Raw genomic sequence first — 14,813 nt, 5'->3', positions numbered from 1 at the left:
TGGCCAAGATGTCATTGATTCACCGACATACAGATTCTGGCAGTAGACAGTCCGTATCCTCTTCCTCTGTGGCAGGATCTGCTAACGCAGGGTCCCTGCCGACATCCGGACTTGCCCTGTCTAGCTTTGACGGCGTGGCTCTTGAAACTTCCATCCTGAAAACAAAGGGACTTTACAGTTCGGTTAGTCAGACAATGTTTAGGGCAAGGAAGCCTGCTTTGCCCGCATCTATTACAGAGTTTGGCATTCTTGGTATTCCCATAAGGAATATCATCCTAAGGTATTCAAAGTTTCCAGGATTCTGACTTTTCTGCAGGCAGGATTAGACATTGGTCTCCGTCTGGCTACTTTAAGAGTGCAAGTTTCTGCACTATCGGTCTGGTTCCAGAAGCAAATTGCTTCATTACCAGATGTTAGAATTTTTTTCCAAGGAGTTCTGAGGGTTTAGCCTCCTTTTGTTCCACCGGCAGCACCATGGGATTTGTCTCTGGTTCTTAAGGGGTTACAAGCGTCCCCATTTGATCCTTTAGATTTGAACTTTAGAACTCTGTAGATTTGAAGTGGTTGACAGCAACGACCATTTTTCTTCTTGCTATCTCATTTGCTCGCAGTCTCTCAGATTTGGCAGCACTCTTGACGTTCCCCATTTTTGATTTTTCACCAGGATAAAGATGTTCTTCGTACAAGGTAGTGTCCCATTTTCATGTGAATGAAGAAATTGTTGTTCCATCTTTTCAGGCTCCAGACCTTTCTGTAGGTGATGCCTCCCTCGATGTAGTTTGTTCTCTCAGTATTTATGTGGAGCGTACAAATTCTGTTAGAAAATCAGATTCTCTTTTTGTATTATATGGTTTTCACAAACGATGATGTCCAGCTAGTAAACAGACTCTGGCAAGATGGATACGCATGACTATCTCCCAGATATATACACAGGCTAATCTTCCTGTCCCAAGCACAGTGACAGCGAATTCTACTCGGTCTGTAGGGCCATCATGGGCATTTAGTCGTGGTGCCTCTACTGAACAATTATGCAAGGCTGGCACGTGGTCTTCTGTCCACACTTTTCTTAGGTTCTATGCCTTTTGATACTTTTGCCTCTCAGGATGCCTCCTTTGAGTGACAAGTTCTCCTTTCTGCTCAGGAGCGTCCCTCACCCTAGGGGAACTGTTTTAGGGATCCCCATTGTATCCCTGTGGATCCCTATGGACCCTGAAGAAGAAATATAGTTATGGTAGACTTACCTAGATAACTCCTTTTCTTCAAGGTCCATAGGGTCCGCAGGGCACCCACCCTGACGCACATGGCTTCATTGGGTGTATTTCTTTCAGTCACAGATTCCCTCATCTTGTGTAATAGTGTTTCTGGTGTACGATTGCTCTTCCTTCTCCTGCCTTTAGGCTTGCTAACTAAAAAGTCCTGTGGCTAGGGACGGGGTATATATGGAGGAGGACCTAGAGCATTCTGGGAGCCAAAGTTCTTAACTGTTTGGTGCCTGGTCTTCCAACCATAATATCCCCCATGCTATCCCTGTGGACCCTATGTACCTCGAAGAAAAGGAGTTATCTATTTAAGTCTACCATAACTCTATACTGTATTTGAAATGTACACCACTTGTACAGCCTGAGCATATACAGTAAATGGGCAGGATACAGAGACATAAATTTACAATAATTTAATACAAGAAATCACTTGTTCATAGATGAGTGCAGATAAAGAGAGAGATTTACAAATTCATACCTTTTGGAGGCTATACAACATACGTAAAACTTCTAAAATTCAGGAAATATCAGCAAGGAATGGATCAGTACTTCCCTCAATAAGATCAGGATAACAATGGTATTTGGTGGCAAAGTGAAATTTAGATGAATTCACCTAATGGGACATTCAAAATAAATAACATCTTTTAGTAGATCTACAGGAACATTGGCTGTAACTAGAATATTAAAAATAGAAACAATTTTATTGGTTGTTTATTATAACTTATAGGCCCAAATGAATAGCCAAATAGTATTATTGTATGGTAAAGATCATTGATATATATCAAATTGCGAATTAAAGAATTAGCCTCAACAGCCATTAGTGAGAAGCACTCAGGGTTTACTCCATGTGCTTTAGAAGCAATCCCACCATGGGCCAAATGTAATAGGATGAGAGTTTAGCAGTAACCTCTCACACTTTTTAAACTCAGCCAGTGTAATAGAGTCTGAGAACATGGAAACTCGCATTTGAAACTCTCATCCAGATGTTTTCCCATTTTGAAGATAAAACTCGACCAATGTGAGAGATTACTGCTAAACTCTCACATTTTCTACACTCTCGTCTTATTACATTTGGCCCCATGTGTTTTAAAAACATCAATATACAACAGGTGTGCAGTTGTTAGTATACAACATCAATATACAACAGGTGTGCAGTTAGTATACAACATCAATATACAACAGGTGTGCAGTTGTTAGTATACAACATCAATTTACAACAGGTGTGCAGTTGTTAGTATACAACATCAATATACAACAGGTGTGCAGTTAGTATACAACATCAATTTACAACAGGTGTGCAGTTAGTATACAACATCAATTTACAACAGGTGTGCAGTTGTTAGTATACAACATCAATATACAACAGGTGTGCAGTTAGTATACAACATCAATTTACAACAGGTGTGCAGTTAGTATACAACATCAATTTACAACAGGTGTGCAGTTGTTAGTATGCAACATCAATATACAACAGATGTGCAGTTAGTATACAACATCAATTTACAACAGGTGTGCAGTTAGTATACAACATCAATATACAACAGGTGTGCAGTTGTTAGTATACAACATCAATATACAAGTGAACATTTAAACATAATAATACACTTTACAGACCCAATATTTAATTAGAGTAAGTCTTGTAAACCAAAAGCTTACCATAAAAACAGTCTCTGTGAGTTCAGGCTCTTCCTCTGTGGATTAGGCAGAATAGGGAGCCAGCTGAGCTGATGGCCTTAATATACCTCATGAATTGATGACATCACTTCCCACATTGCCTGATTGGAGGAATACAATTTTCCCTTGTATATGTAAATAACTGGGCTGAAATGTGCTTATTGGAGTATTTTACTCTATTGATAAAGTGATCAAAATAGAGCTTAAATATACAGTAATACATTATATAAAGAAAAACTTTTATTAAATACAGGACCATGATGCATTATGACTGGATATTGCTCGACATCATGGGACCGGTAGTTTTCAGTATCTAGTGGACAATGTCAATGAGAGATAACACACACACACCTACACACACACACACTTCCCTGTGTCCCACCCTACACTACAGCCTGCTCGTGGGTCCCAGCAAATGTTGCACAGTGTTTTTTTGCATACTTTTTTTGAGAGGGAGAGTTTCCCTATTTGCCAGTGGCAGCTGTGGGATGTTACTCTAAGACTCCACCTCCACACCTTCCCCTGGGGGGGGGGGCTGGAAAGTGCTGTCAGGGGGTTGTGTTGATGATACATTTTGTGCCATGCTAACAAAGTGACTTCCCTGTTTGTGATTTTCAGGTCCCTCAATCATCCCTGTCACAAGACAGCAAGCTGGTATATGTCCAGTTGTTATGGGACAATGTCAACCTTCACCAGGACCCTGGCGAGGCTCTCTATATGAAATGGCGAAACCTGGGTAACTAGTGTGATGGCACTATGGGCAAATGGGAATAAATGAATGTAACCAGTTATTGCTATTGGTAAATAATAAAATTCATCATCTATAACAGATGCTCTGGGCATTATAATGGGCTGCTCAGTCTCTGTAACTCTCTCCACACTGGTTAGGGGGAGGGATCCAGAGAACATCTAGACATGAAAGTCCTCTTCTTTTCAGTACATCACTAGGAGCAGGCTATCATTTTAGCCGTGTATTAGATTTTTCTGTACTAGCTAAAGGCCCCAATAATTGTAAGCACCAAATCATAGGTGAATTGACCAAATGTTGGTGTTTCCAGCAGGGATGAGCACACAGACATACTGCTGTGGGGAAAAGGGTTGAATTAAAAAATGTAACTGGACAGTGGAAAGCCCCTTTAACTAAATGTGCTATTGTTCTCACATTTGGGAGCATTCTTGAATCGGCTACTTTACTGTACAGCTGTAGCAAGCGTTATACTAACATTTCATATGACATGACTTCATTTATGCAATACGCATTGACTCTTTTAAAGTACATTGTTTTTTGTTGAAAAGCATTATATTGAAATTCTGTGCCTCATCAGATGCTACCTAGATAAAATCTTTCTACATGTCAGATGAATGAAAAGTACACAGGGCAAGCATACTGTGCTTTCTAAATCATATTAGTATGTTCACATCCAAATTTAAATGCTATTCTAGTAATACTTGAACAGATGTAGAAAGTGCTAAAATATATTTTAATGCTGCGCAGTTCTGCTATTACATCGCCAGTACTGTACAATTCCTCCGTGTGTTATGTTAACATGAAACCACTGATAAGTTTTACTTGCAATACTATGGCTATCTGCATAGGTTACATTTAAATCATTGTAAGCATCTGGGTCGGGGTAAGAACCACTGTACTGAATGACAGATGCTTCTGGCAATAATAAATAATACAGTTCCTGAAACAGGATAGAAGTAACATACATGCATAGATGTTATCAAAATAAACTTTAATTGAATAAACAACTCCACAAAATACTTGTTCATGACTTTGTTGAAAAATAAGAATAAATATATAGATCAATATTCTCGAAAGGTCACAATAAGACAAAAAAATATCTACCTGCTCATGTGGAGTGACAGATCGGAAATGACCATGTGATAGAGTGGGCAGGAATCCCCTACACTACCAGCCTATCGCATGAAGTGTCTGTAAATGGCTGCTTGCGATTTGTTGGCAGTAAATGGAAGTCCCGGCTTTGATTGTTTTGATGTGTAGCCATTTTTATTCATAGGAGTTTGTCCTGCTGTGGTGGGCTTTTATTTTTGGTCATACCAAGAAAGTAGTCAACATTTCATTGATAAATTGGTGAATGAATATTTTAGGGAGTCTTTTATTCAATTTTAATGTAAAGTTGTATTTTATTATAATGGTGTCTGAGAGACCCCTGTCCGTTTACTGACAGCAACGTTACCATTATTGGGGGACCAAACTTGTTAATTACCCAAGCCCCATAGCACCGGGTGCACAGTACATGCTAGAACTAACTTGCACAATAATAATAATTATGTTAGAAGAATAATAATCTGTAAATAGAGGAAAAGGTCAGGTCTTTGCATCTATTTCTCTCATACTACTAATATTCGAAATGTCAATGTCACCACATCTATTTCTCTTGAGAATCAAGGTCAGCGAAAGCATAACTCTCCTCCGTTACATTTTAATTTTCCTACATTTTATATTTATAAAAGAGAAATCTGCCACTCAGTGTAGCTACTGTATGTTTAAAGTAGAGAGAAGCTTCACGTAAATAACTAATACAATGTGATTTTCAGATTATAGATAGTTATGGATACCTATCTCTTAATTTACAGTCTGCTATAAAAAAAAAGAAAGACCACCTTTTGTGTACTTTAGACAATAGCTGTGCATAAGCAGTTAATGAGAAACATAGGCCCCCATTTACTATTGAGTGATAAATGTCACTGTGTATGATAAATCGTGCTCCAGCTCCCAACTGTCATTTTTCTAACAGCTGACAGTTGGGAGGTGATTGGCTGGAGCACCATTTATCATACACAGTGACATTTATCACTCGTTTTGGTGATAAAACTCGATAGTAAATGGGGGGCCCAGACATAAATACTTTAAAAACTAGAGGGTGGTGAGTCAAACCTACACTGTGGGTCCCCTGCAATTTGATTCCCAGCCTCAGCGCAAGTTATTTTGGGCTGAAAAATGGCATTGCTCCCTGCCTAGCCATTACCAATCATTGCCCCATAAGGGTCTGATAAAGGTATCGGTCCCACACTTTTTCATGCCTAATGGACAAAGGGGTCTCTAAGATTGACTGACTGTTATAAACAAGTAGTAAATAATAGTAAATAACAAATAAGCTTATCTGTTACAAAAATTGTAATTGAATAAAATACACAACTTTCAACAATAGTGTTTAGTCTGTGAAGACATTTACAATGGCCAAATACAGGTTTGGAACCACTATGCACCTCTATTATTGCAAATGCTCCTAGATTTCCATTAGTGGGTCGTATGTTTTTAGTGCATAATGGCCATATTTGTGAAGCAGAAGAAGTTTCCATATGCGAATTGGAGAACTTGGAATGAGTGAAAGTGATAACTGTAAACGTTCATAATGTCAACGCTGTCTGAATGGCGATATTGACATAATGTAGACATTCACATTGTTGACAGTGACATAATGTTGACATTGTGAATGTCAACAGCTGATGTTAGGACGATTTTAGGATTAGGCTGCAATGAGGGTTAGGATCAGCAGTACTCACCACTATGACGGATATCGCACACTCAACATGCTGCCTCTCTGCAATACAATTGAAGTACGAAACAGGCACTTGTTGTGCAGAGCTGAGATTTCTTGCTGTGTAACAGTATTGAAGCAACATTAAAGGGTGTAAAAGACACAATTTTAGAGGCATTCCTTGCTGTCTGGAGGGGCACTTAATGATGTACACTGCCTAAAATGTTCTTGATTCTTGCATCGTGACGGAGTTGATCTTGATAGCAGGCTTGGTCCTATAATTGTGGTAATACAACACAATTCCCATACACAGTGCATATAAATAAATATAATAAAACAAAATGCCCCTTACCAAGGTCTCCCTCCTTTAGTGAAAACCAGTTCCAAGGTCAGTGTAAGGCAGTGCCCCTTTAGCAATGGAGGAAACAAAGTAACAAAAACCTGTACCAGGGCTGTGCCCAAATTCACTGGGTGGCAGGAGCTGTAATTAACAGAATTGTGTTTTAGGGACCGCTTTGAATTAGGCTGGCATAGCACTTTGTCATTTGATTGCAAAGATCACGCTTAAAGGTGAGACCATTTTCATATAACACCATATTAAACTCAAGTCAGAATGTTATGTTAGGGTGCAGAAACTAAATGAGAATTGTTATAAATTTGCAGCAATCCTAAATAGAAAGGAACCTTTGTGCAAAGTAAAAAAGTAAGCATCTGGTTCCTATCGGTAACTCTACAGTTTTTTTATTTGCACCAGCTTTCACAAATGTCCCAACACTATAGTAATTTACTGCCTTTTATATTACCTTGGGTCATTAATAGGTTTTTACATTTGTCACCATAAAACCATTTGATTCCTCTTGCTTTATAGCAATGATCTAAACATTGTTTCATGAAATAGAATCTATAAAGAAGACAGGAGCTCCTGTACCAAAGGACCTTCAAGACGTCAATCATTTACTAGAGAGCATCACTCTCAGTATCCAGCACAATGACGTTCAGAGGCCAATCAACCTTATCCTGCAGAAGTGTGGCTCAGCCGACAAGCGGCAAAGGCAAGTATTCCTGGTTTTCCTGCACTCTGCATTTGTGTCATGAATCACATTTGCTAATCTATTTTTTTTATTATTTTTTTTTTTTTTTTTAAATACACAGAAGCATTTACAGAGAAATACTCTACCTGTCTCTAGTTTCACTTGGGCGAGAGAATATTGACAATGGTAAGTAAACAATTCTAGGGAATAAACCACAAAGATGGGAAAGTCATTTTATACTGTAGTGAATATTTCTTGAATCCAGTTTCATTTCTAAAAAATGATTCTGCTCCAATTTCTATAGCTAAGAGTTGTGAGCAGATACCGGGAACAGTACTTAAAGTGATAAGTTATAGCAAGAACATAAATAACTCTTAATACCAAGAAGTCTTGCTCTGTAGTTTTCTTACATTTGTGGGATTTTTGGCTCATATCAAAACACCACAAACTAAATGGCTGCTCAGTCTGGATTTCATTCAAGGTCTAGACAATAAAAGCCATGGTTACTTATCTGATTATATCCAAAAAGACAAATCTGTGTGATAGTTGGATATATAGCTCTACATCTGTGTCTATGGTTTATTAGCTAAACGTACATACAGTATATAGAGTAATTTGCATATCTCCTCTGTAAAAATTACTTAAGTGACAATTAAATGTCTCATTTTAAGGGTTTGTGATGTAATGTAGCATGTGAAGAGCCGGCATTTGGAGATGTTCTCATTTCCAAGCGCCGGCTCAGCAGTGATGGCGGTGCTTTAATCGGCCCGGCATTTTTGCCGGATCGGGCCGCCAATCTAAAAGGGGTCTCAGCCGGGTCGCACCTGGGATCGTCTCGTGTATAAAGCCCAGGTGCGACCTGGCATTTGCAATGTGAAAGGGGAATAAGTTGCATCTGGATGTCCCCCATCTAATAGTGTATATTTACATAGATCGATATTAGTCTTAAGTGACACAGAGAAATGTCTACAAAGCCAGCCGTCCCTCAGTGAAGAGTTACCATAGTTTTTATTGCAAGAATTGGACCTTCATTCTGTGAGATCATGTGGCTGTCTTTTATTAAGCATTGCCGCTAATAAGCTTATTTTCTCTTGTGAATTTAGAGGCTTTTGACAATGAATACAGACTTGCCTATGACAAACTTCCTGCTGACCTACTTAAAAAAATGCAGAAGATAGATGCTCCTCCAAGCAAGAATGTGGAGTGCTGTCGGAGTGTCTTTGTGGCACCCTTGATTTGATCAGTCTGTAGAACTTGCATGTCTTTCATTCCTCGGAATTAAACCAGCCTTAACATTCACACCACTGCATGGGTCACAGACATCTTTTTTTGCTGTTGACCTTTACCAGAGCACAAACCAGAGGACTGGATGCCTTCATGGACAAAAGCACATGTGATGCCTCCACTGTTTTATTCTCCAGCAGTTCTGTTAGGAACCCAATTAGAGGTGCTACAGCTTCAGTAATAACTGTGACAACTTATATATTGATAGCTAATTACAAGATTACATACTGTAGCCAGCTGCTGGAAGCTAATATAGCTGCACATTGTCTTACCAGATGAATGGAAAACTGAATTGCTGTAGTGCAGCTATATGGAGTCCTTCATTACACTGCCAAGTTTTCCCACTACGTGTGTGGAAATAAATAAATGCTGAACACATAGATTTTAAAGCTCGTGCTGTATCAGCTCTTAAATCAAGTGCTTTTCATATCATGTATTTTAAAATGTATGTTTTTGACAGGTAGCTATAGACAGCTCGGTCAGGCTTGTAGAGCCACCTATCATTGCTTTGTAGCTTACAATACTTTGTAGTTCGTACTCTTCTTAAACAGTGAGACATGTTGTTCCTTTGTTTGACAATCTTGACTATAGCCAAGGCGCATGTATGGGAGAGCAGGGACATTTTACACTCCTGGGTGACCTGTATGGAGAGTGCGCTCCACTTTCTGTATACATTATGGCAGCCGCTTTTCAACCAAACTTATTTCTCAAGGTTCATTATTTAATTTTTTTCTAAAAAGCTTCACCTTCTTGTGTATTATGCAGTAATGTTTTTGTGCAGTATAGAAAATGAAATCAAACATGTAATTGTTACTTGACGTGGATAACACCCAGTGTGTGTGTATGTATATTATATTTCATCACTTATTCCTTTTGTGGATCAGAGTCTGGTTTGATGTGTGACTAGCCTGTCACAAGTAAGATCAACTTTCTTTGGTGAGCATTGGATGTATCTGAAAGGCTGAGTTTGGATCCTGCTTTCTTGTAATAGGATTTACTGTACATGATGTAAGTGCCATAAGATGGTATTTCCATGAAGCTTGTGGTGGTTGCAACACTGATGGTAAAATGTGATTTCGCTTATATATATCATGTCAGCTACACCAATCAGGACAAGTTATATTATGAATGAAATAAAACTTCTGTTTATATATTTAAATAAAAAAAAACAACTTACATAATGCCTTCTAATTTGGCTAGTCAGAACACCAAACAGAACATTTGCTTTGTGTAGACATATCCATATACTTTTAGGCTTACTGCAGACCGGTATATGTGTGTCTTTGGTTTCACCATTGTTTAGGGAATAGAGCAAAGGGTGCAGTCTCTCTAAATGACCTCCCAATTCTTAGTTGTAGCTCCTGTGGCCTGCATGACGTAGGTCTGTCACAGACATACACTACGCACGTTCCCACGTGCACATGCCTTCTAACATGTCACTTTTCATTAGTAAACAGAGTAAGGATTTGCTGATTAAATCTAGTTTACTTAACCATTTTTTGTCCAATATGTTAAACTTGACCATTGATGGTCTGATCTGGAGGTTAGTTTACATAATAAGACAAGAATGTAGTATATCAAACCCAATCATACTTTAGTCTTAAAGCATTACAGCAAAACCACTGCACCTAACCGCTCTGGTGTCTTGCAATTGCTCTACATAATATTCACTAACTTAAGTATACTTTTGTAGCTTAGTTTCTTCAGTAATTACAGTATGTGTGTGTGTATATATATATATATATATATATATATATATATATATATATATACACACACACATACACTTCTAGAGGTATATGACTTTATGTCCCAGCTGCTTATAACCAGTTTCCTGGCTCCAAGTAAGAAAGGTGCAGTGGCCATTTGTAGATACCTATGTATATTTACCTTCATCCTGGTGGTTTTGCTCATAACATTACTGACATGACTTATGGTTACTAATTTGCATACAAATGTCCTTTGTTTTTTAGCCGCAACATTTGTTGAGTACATTCTTGAAGTGTGATTGTGAGTGTTACAGCATTGCATTTTTAAAAAGCAAATATACTACATTGATTCTATTTATATTGTACAATTCTTTATAGAATAAGCAGAGTGCTTTTATTCTGAATCATTAGTCTCTTAAACTCGTGCGATCTAAGTGATAAATGTCCCATTGATTTATTGCATTTATATTAATCACGATTATCCTATTATAAACTCGATATTAAGGGGGGAATTCAGTTCTGGAACAACACATCATGTCCATCGACACAGTTTTCCTTCCCACCCCATAGTGGTGTGTGGGAATACTTGCAGGTTGGCCATTATCATAACTGGGATGTATGTGCTCAGCCGAGCATCGTGATGATACTCTGTGGCACATCGCCCGCAGTTGAATTCCCCCCTTTAAAATGTAATGTTCGTAGTAGTTCAACACGTGCAGCTTCTTTCATCAAATTGTATTTTGTGTGACTATGTTCAGAGATCATCACAAACTAGAATGTACTTTATAGAACGAGAAGTTTATGTCCATCATAATGTCGCATGGACACAATTCTTTTCCCCACATATATGATGTATGTGTGCTAATGTGTCTCCGTCCATAGAATCCTTCTGTACCTAACTTTTTCTGCACATCAGATGTAAATAACCATTTCCGTGTTTAGTAACCTCCCGTAGTTCTCACAAACAGAAAGCTATAAGGAGCCGTGACTCTACACAAAAGCATTTATCTGAAGCATTTGTACGTAGTGCACAGTTATCATTTGCTTCCTAAGATAGTGGCTTTTGTATACTCCTGTTCAAATGTTATTTCTTGAATGCATTATGGACCCTTACAATTGTGGTGTTGTCTTAATTTAGATGATTTATGTAATACGTGTTTGATCATTTGCAGCATTTAGTGTACTATCACCTAGTAAATCGTCTGAAATGTTCAGTGCCTTCTGAGCTGCAGCCCTGCTTCTGACACTGTCTACCGCTGTGCCTGGGGATGGGCACAGAAGCTGTGTCTCATCTAAAACGAAATAGCTCTATATTGAAATGATCTCCTGTGTACAAAAGGGATGCCTTATCATTATCACAGTTGTCTCCAGGCTGTATGGAAATACCACATAATTGATGGGGGCTGAAAGGTTAATTTAGGAAATTTCAAATCATTTGACAGTTTTTTTTTTTTTTTAAAGTGTGTAAATAATTTGTCCATTTCTTATGCATTTTGAATGTGTTTTGCACAGTAATGCCTTAATGTATACTCCTTACTTAATGCTTTTAGATTGAGGAAATGTATTTGTTTTTGTACATTGGAAAGAAAAACTGTTCTGTATTTCTAAGCTAAACTTTTGTCACCAGAATTTTGTATAGAGATAAAATATATAGAAGTGAAACAGCATTGTGTTCTTTTGAGAGATAAAAATAAAAAAAAGTAACATTTAAGAATGTGAGATTGATTTTGAACCGCTGGGCACCATGTCACTTTAAGGTAGACGAACGTAAGTCAGCATCATCTTCATTTTGCATTAATACTAATATAATTCATGGTCTGAATAATGTGGTGAAAATCCATTAGGGATTAATTAATGTATAAACATGGGGGGGGAGGAGTTGTAATGGCGTGCAAACGCCAACGGCACCATATGCTGATTTCATAGATTTTTGTATGCAGCCCTATGAGGGGCTCTACAAAAATCTGCAAATGTAGCAACACAAGTGCGTACATGAGAAGGATGCATCTAGTTATATAAACCCCATAATGTTCATAAACATAATTCAGCTTGTGCTTATAGATAGAAACGGATATGCTTCCGAGGTTGTTCAGTAAACTTTTATAAATTCTTGTTTCTTTGCTTTTAAAATTCACAAGAAAATACAAAAGTAAGTTACCACACTACTGGGCATACTATGTATTTGTGTATATATACAATTTTTTTTATTCATTTTCTGCACAGTTCTACACTACTTATAAATATAAACATTAATTCTATGCTATAAATATTCACATGACCATTACTATGCTTTTAATTGTGGATAAGTATTACCTGCACACAGTTTTTAAAGGTAAGTACATTCCAAGTAATACAAATACAAGAAAAAACAGCGCTAAAAATTAGGGATTATAGTAGAATATAATAAATACAATTTAATATCAAAACAATATATACATTGACACACTGGTAATATATAAAAATGAATTGGTAAATTAATTCAATAAAACCAGGACACTGTTCTGAGGGTAGTTCATACACAAAGAATAAATGTCCTCTGGAAAATGTCAGTCCAGCTTATTAACGTACTTTACCTGCTCTGTGGTTGTCTTCAATAGGATCCTAGTTAGCGATGGTCCTGCGCTGCAGAGGAGTTCAACGCAGAGGAACGGAATCCTTAACCACTGTCCTAAGAGTCATGTGCTTGTAATCCTAATAATGGACAAAGGGCCTGATTCAGCTGAACGCTCTGACCAGAGCGCTCGCTCTGAATCAGGGCCGTCCCAGCTAAATTTGGAGGGCCTCCTGGCCGCTCGCATAGCTGTGGGTGACCACCCACTGCTTATGCGAGCGGCCAAAAAGATGGTCGCGATGGTCAAAGACCATCGGGCTTGCGACGAGACCCTGCGGTAGGGTCTCGCTTCCGCAAGCCCAGGAGTGATTTTGGCTCTATCAGAGCCAAAATCACTCCCACTGACATCATTACTGATGTCAGTGGGGCCGGACTCAGACGGTAGGCGTTCCCATGGGAACGCCTCCATCTGGCAGTCACGCCTCCGGCACGCCCACCAAAGGGGGCGTGCTGTCAATCAACATCGACAGCATGCCCCCTTTGGTGCGAGACCCGGAGCGACTGAGAGCCCGTCGCTATCCGGGTCTCGCGCATGCGCACGACGGAGCTCCCTCCGTCGTGCGCATGCGCAGTGGAGCAACATCGACCCGTTTGCGAGCGTCCTTTGTTCGCGAACGGGTCTGAATGACCCCCAAAGTCACAGTTTAAACAGAGAAGCTTCTCAACAAAAGTGCCCAGTCCCGAAATTCAGCCACCGACGTGTTTCACTGCTGTCATGCAGCTTTTTCAAAGGTGTCCAGGGTGTCCTTTATATAGGGCTATCCATTATTGCTAAACATTGACAGCTGTCCCTGATTATTCACAATCAACCACAATAGTACAAATAATTAAATGTACTTGATGATACTGCAAATAGGAGGCAAACCAAATCTCAATAATGTATACTTATATAAACTCAATTTATTTATCTACAATTCTATGTTTTGTTATCGGTTTCATGTCATATGACCGCGCTCTTCCTGTCATATACAATGGTTAGTTCCCTATAGGTTGGTTTCAGATCACCTGACGGGCGTCTCACTTTCTCATATAGAGGTGGAATGCAGCACAAATTTCTGGCTGCGGTCCACACCTCCATCTCGGCGTACCGTCTGGTCACATGACACTGATAGACCAATTTACGGGCATGTAAAGTGTTATTGGAAAGCCACAGTCCTGACTCCATTTCTCCTCATTCGGTTGCTAGGCAACATATATACAAAGGAAGGTCGCTCCCTCCTCTTGCCCGTTAGTTCTTGATCTCAGGTGGAAGTCCGATCACGTGGTGTCAGGCCCCCAATCAACTGCTTCAATTTTTTCATACACGTCTTGTCTCAGACCATTGCTTAGCAACATATATGTAAAGCTAACAATATATATATCGATCCATTTTCACATAAATAAAACACTTAAACAAAATAAATGTATCTGGTAAAAACTTGTGGACAAATAACTATTTTCACATATTTGAAAGTCTAACCATTGTACATATAAATCATTCATTCTAGTAATTCTCAGATCGATATTTCATATTCAACTCATAAATGTAAGTAGTAGAAGTCCTTATCACAATATTCTAATCGCATAACATACATGGGCTGATTGAAAAGTAATGAGATTGATTTTTTCTTTTTAATTCAGAATCAGATGACTCCACAGGATCTGAACATTTTTCTTTTTCAAATTAACGTCCTTCACATTCAAATAATTTTTTTACAGCGTTTCAACAACGATTCAAAGACGTGCAGTAGACGGTT

The 14,813-nt window shown here is 38.6% G+C and overlaps 1 protein-coding gene across 1 annotated transcript in view; it reads left to right on the top strand.

The window, feature by feature from the left end:
- The window catches only part of DENND4C (DENN domain containing 4C), a 178,444-nt gene extending 166,283 nt beyond the window's left edge, over positions 1–12,161 (top strand). The window contains exons 30-33 of the mRNA XM_088459585.1: positions 3,552–3,669; positions 7,341–7,494; positions 7,595–7,659; positions 8,577–12,161. Coding sequence (XP_088315711.1) covers positions 3,552–3,669; positions 7,341–7,494; positions 7,595–7,659; positions 8,577–8,713 — 474 coding nt within the window. The 3' untranslated portion in view covers positions 8,714–12,161. The remainder of the gene's footprint in view (positions 1–3,551; positions 3,670–7,340; positions 7,495–7,594; positions 7,660–8,576) is intronic.
- The last annotated feature ends 2,652 nt before the right edge of the window (positions 12,162–14,813 follow it).

This window comes from Taudactylus pleione, unplaced genomic scaffold (assembly GCF_031769625.1).
Source record: "Taudactylus pleione unplaced genomic scaffold, aTauple2 ptg000915l, whole genome shotgun sequence".
Taxonomy (NCBI): Eukaryota; Metazoa; Chordata; class Amphibia; order Anura; family Myobatrachidae; genus Taudactylus; species Taudactylus pleione.
The sequence above is the reverse complement of the archived record's forward strand: the minus strand, read 5'-3'. Positions and strand labels throughout refer to the sequence as shown.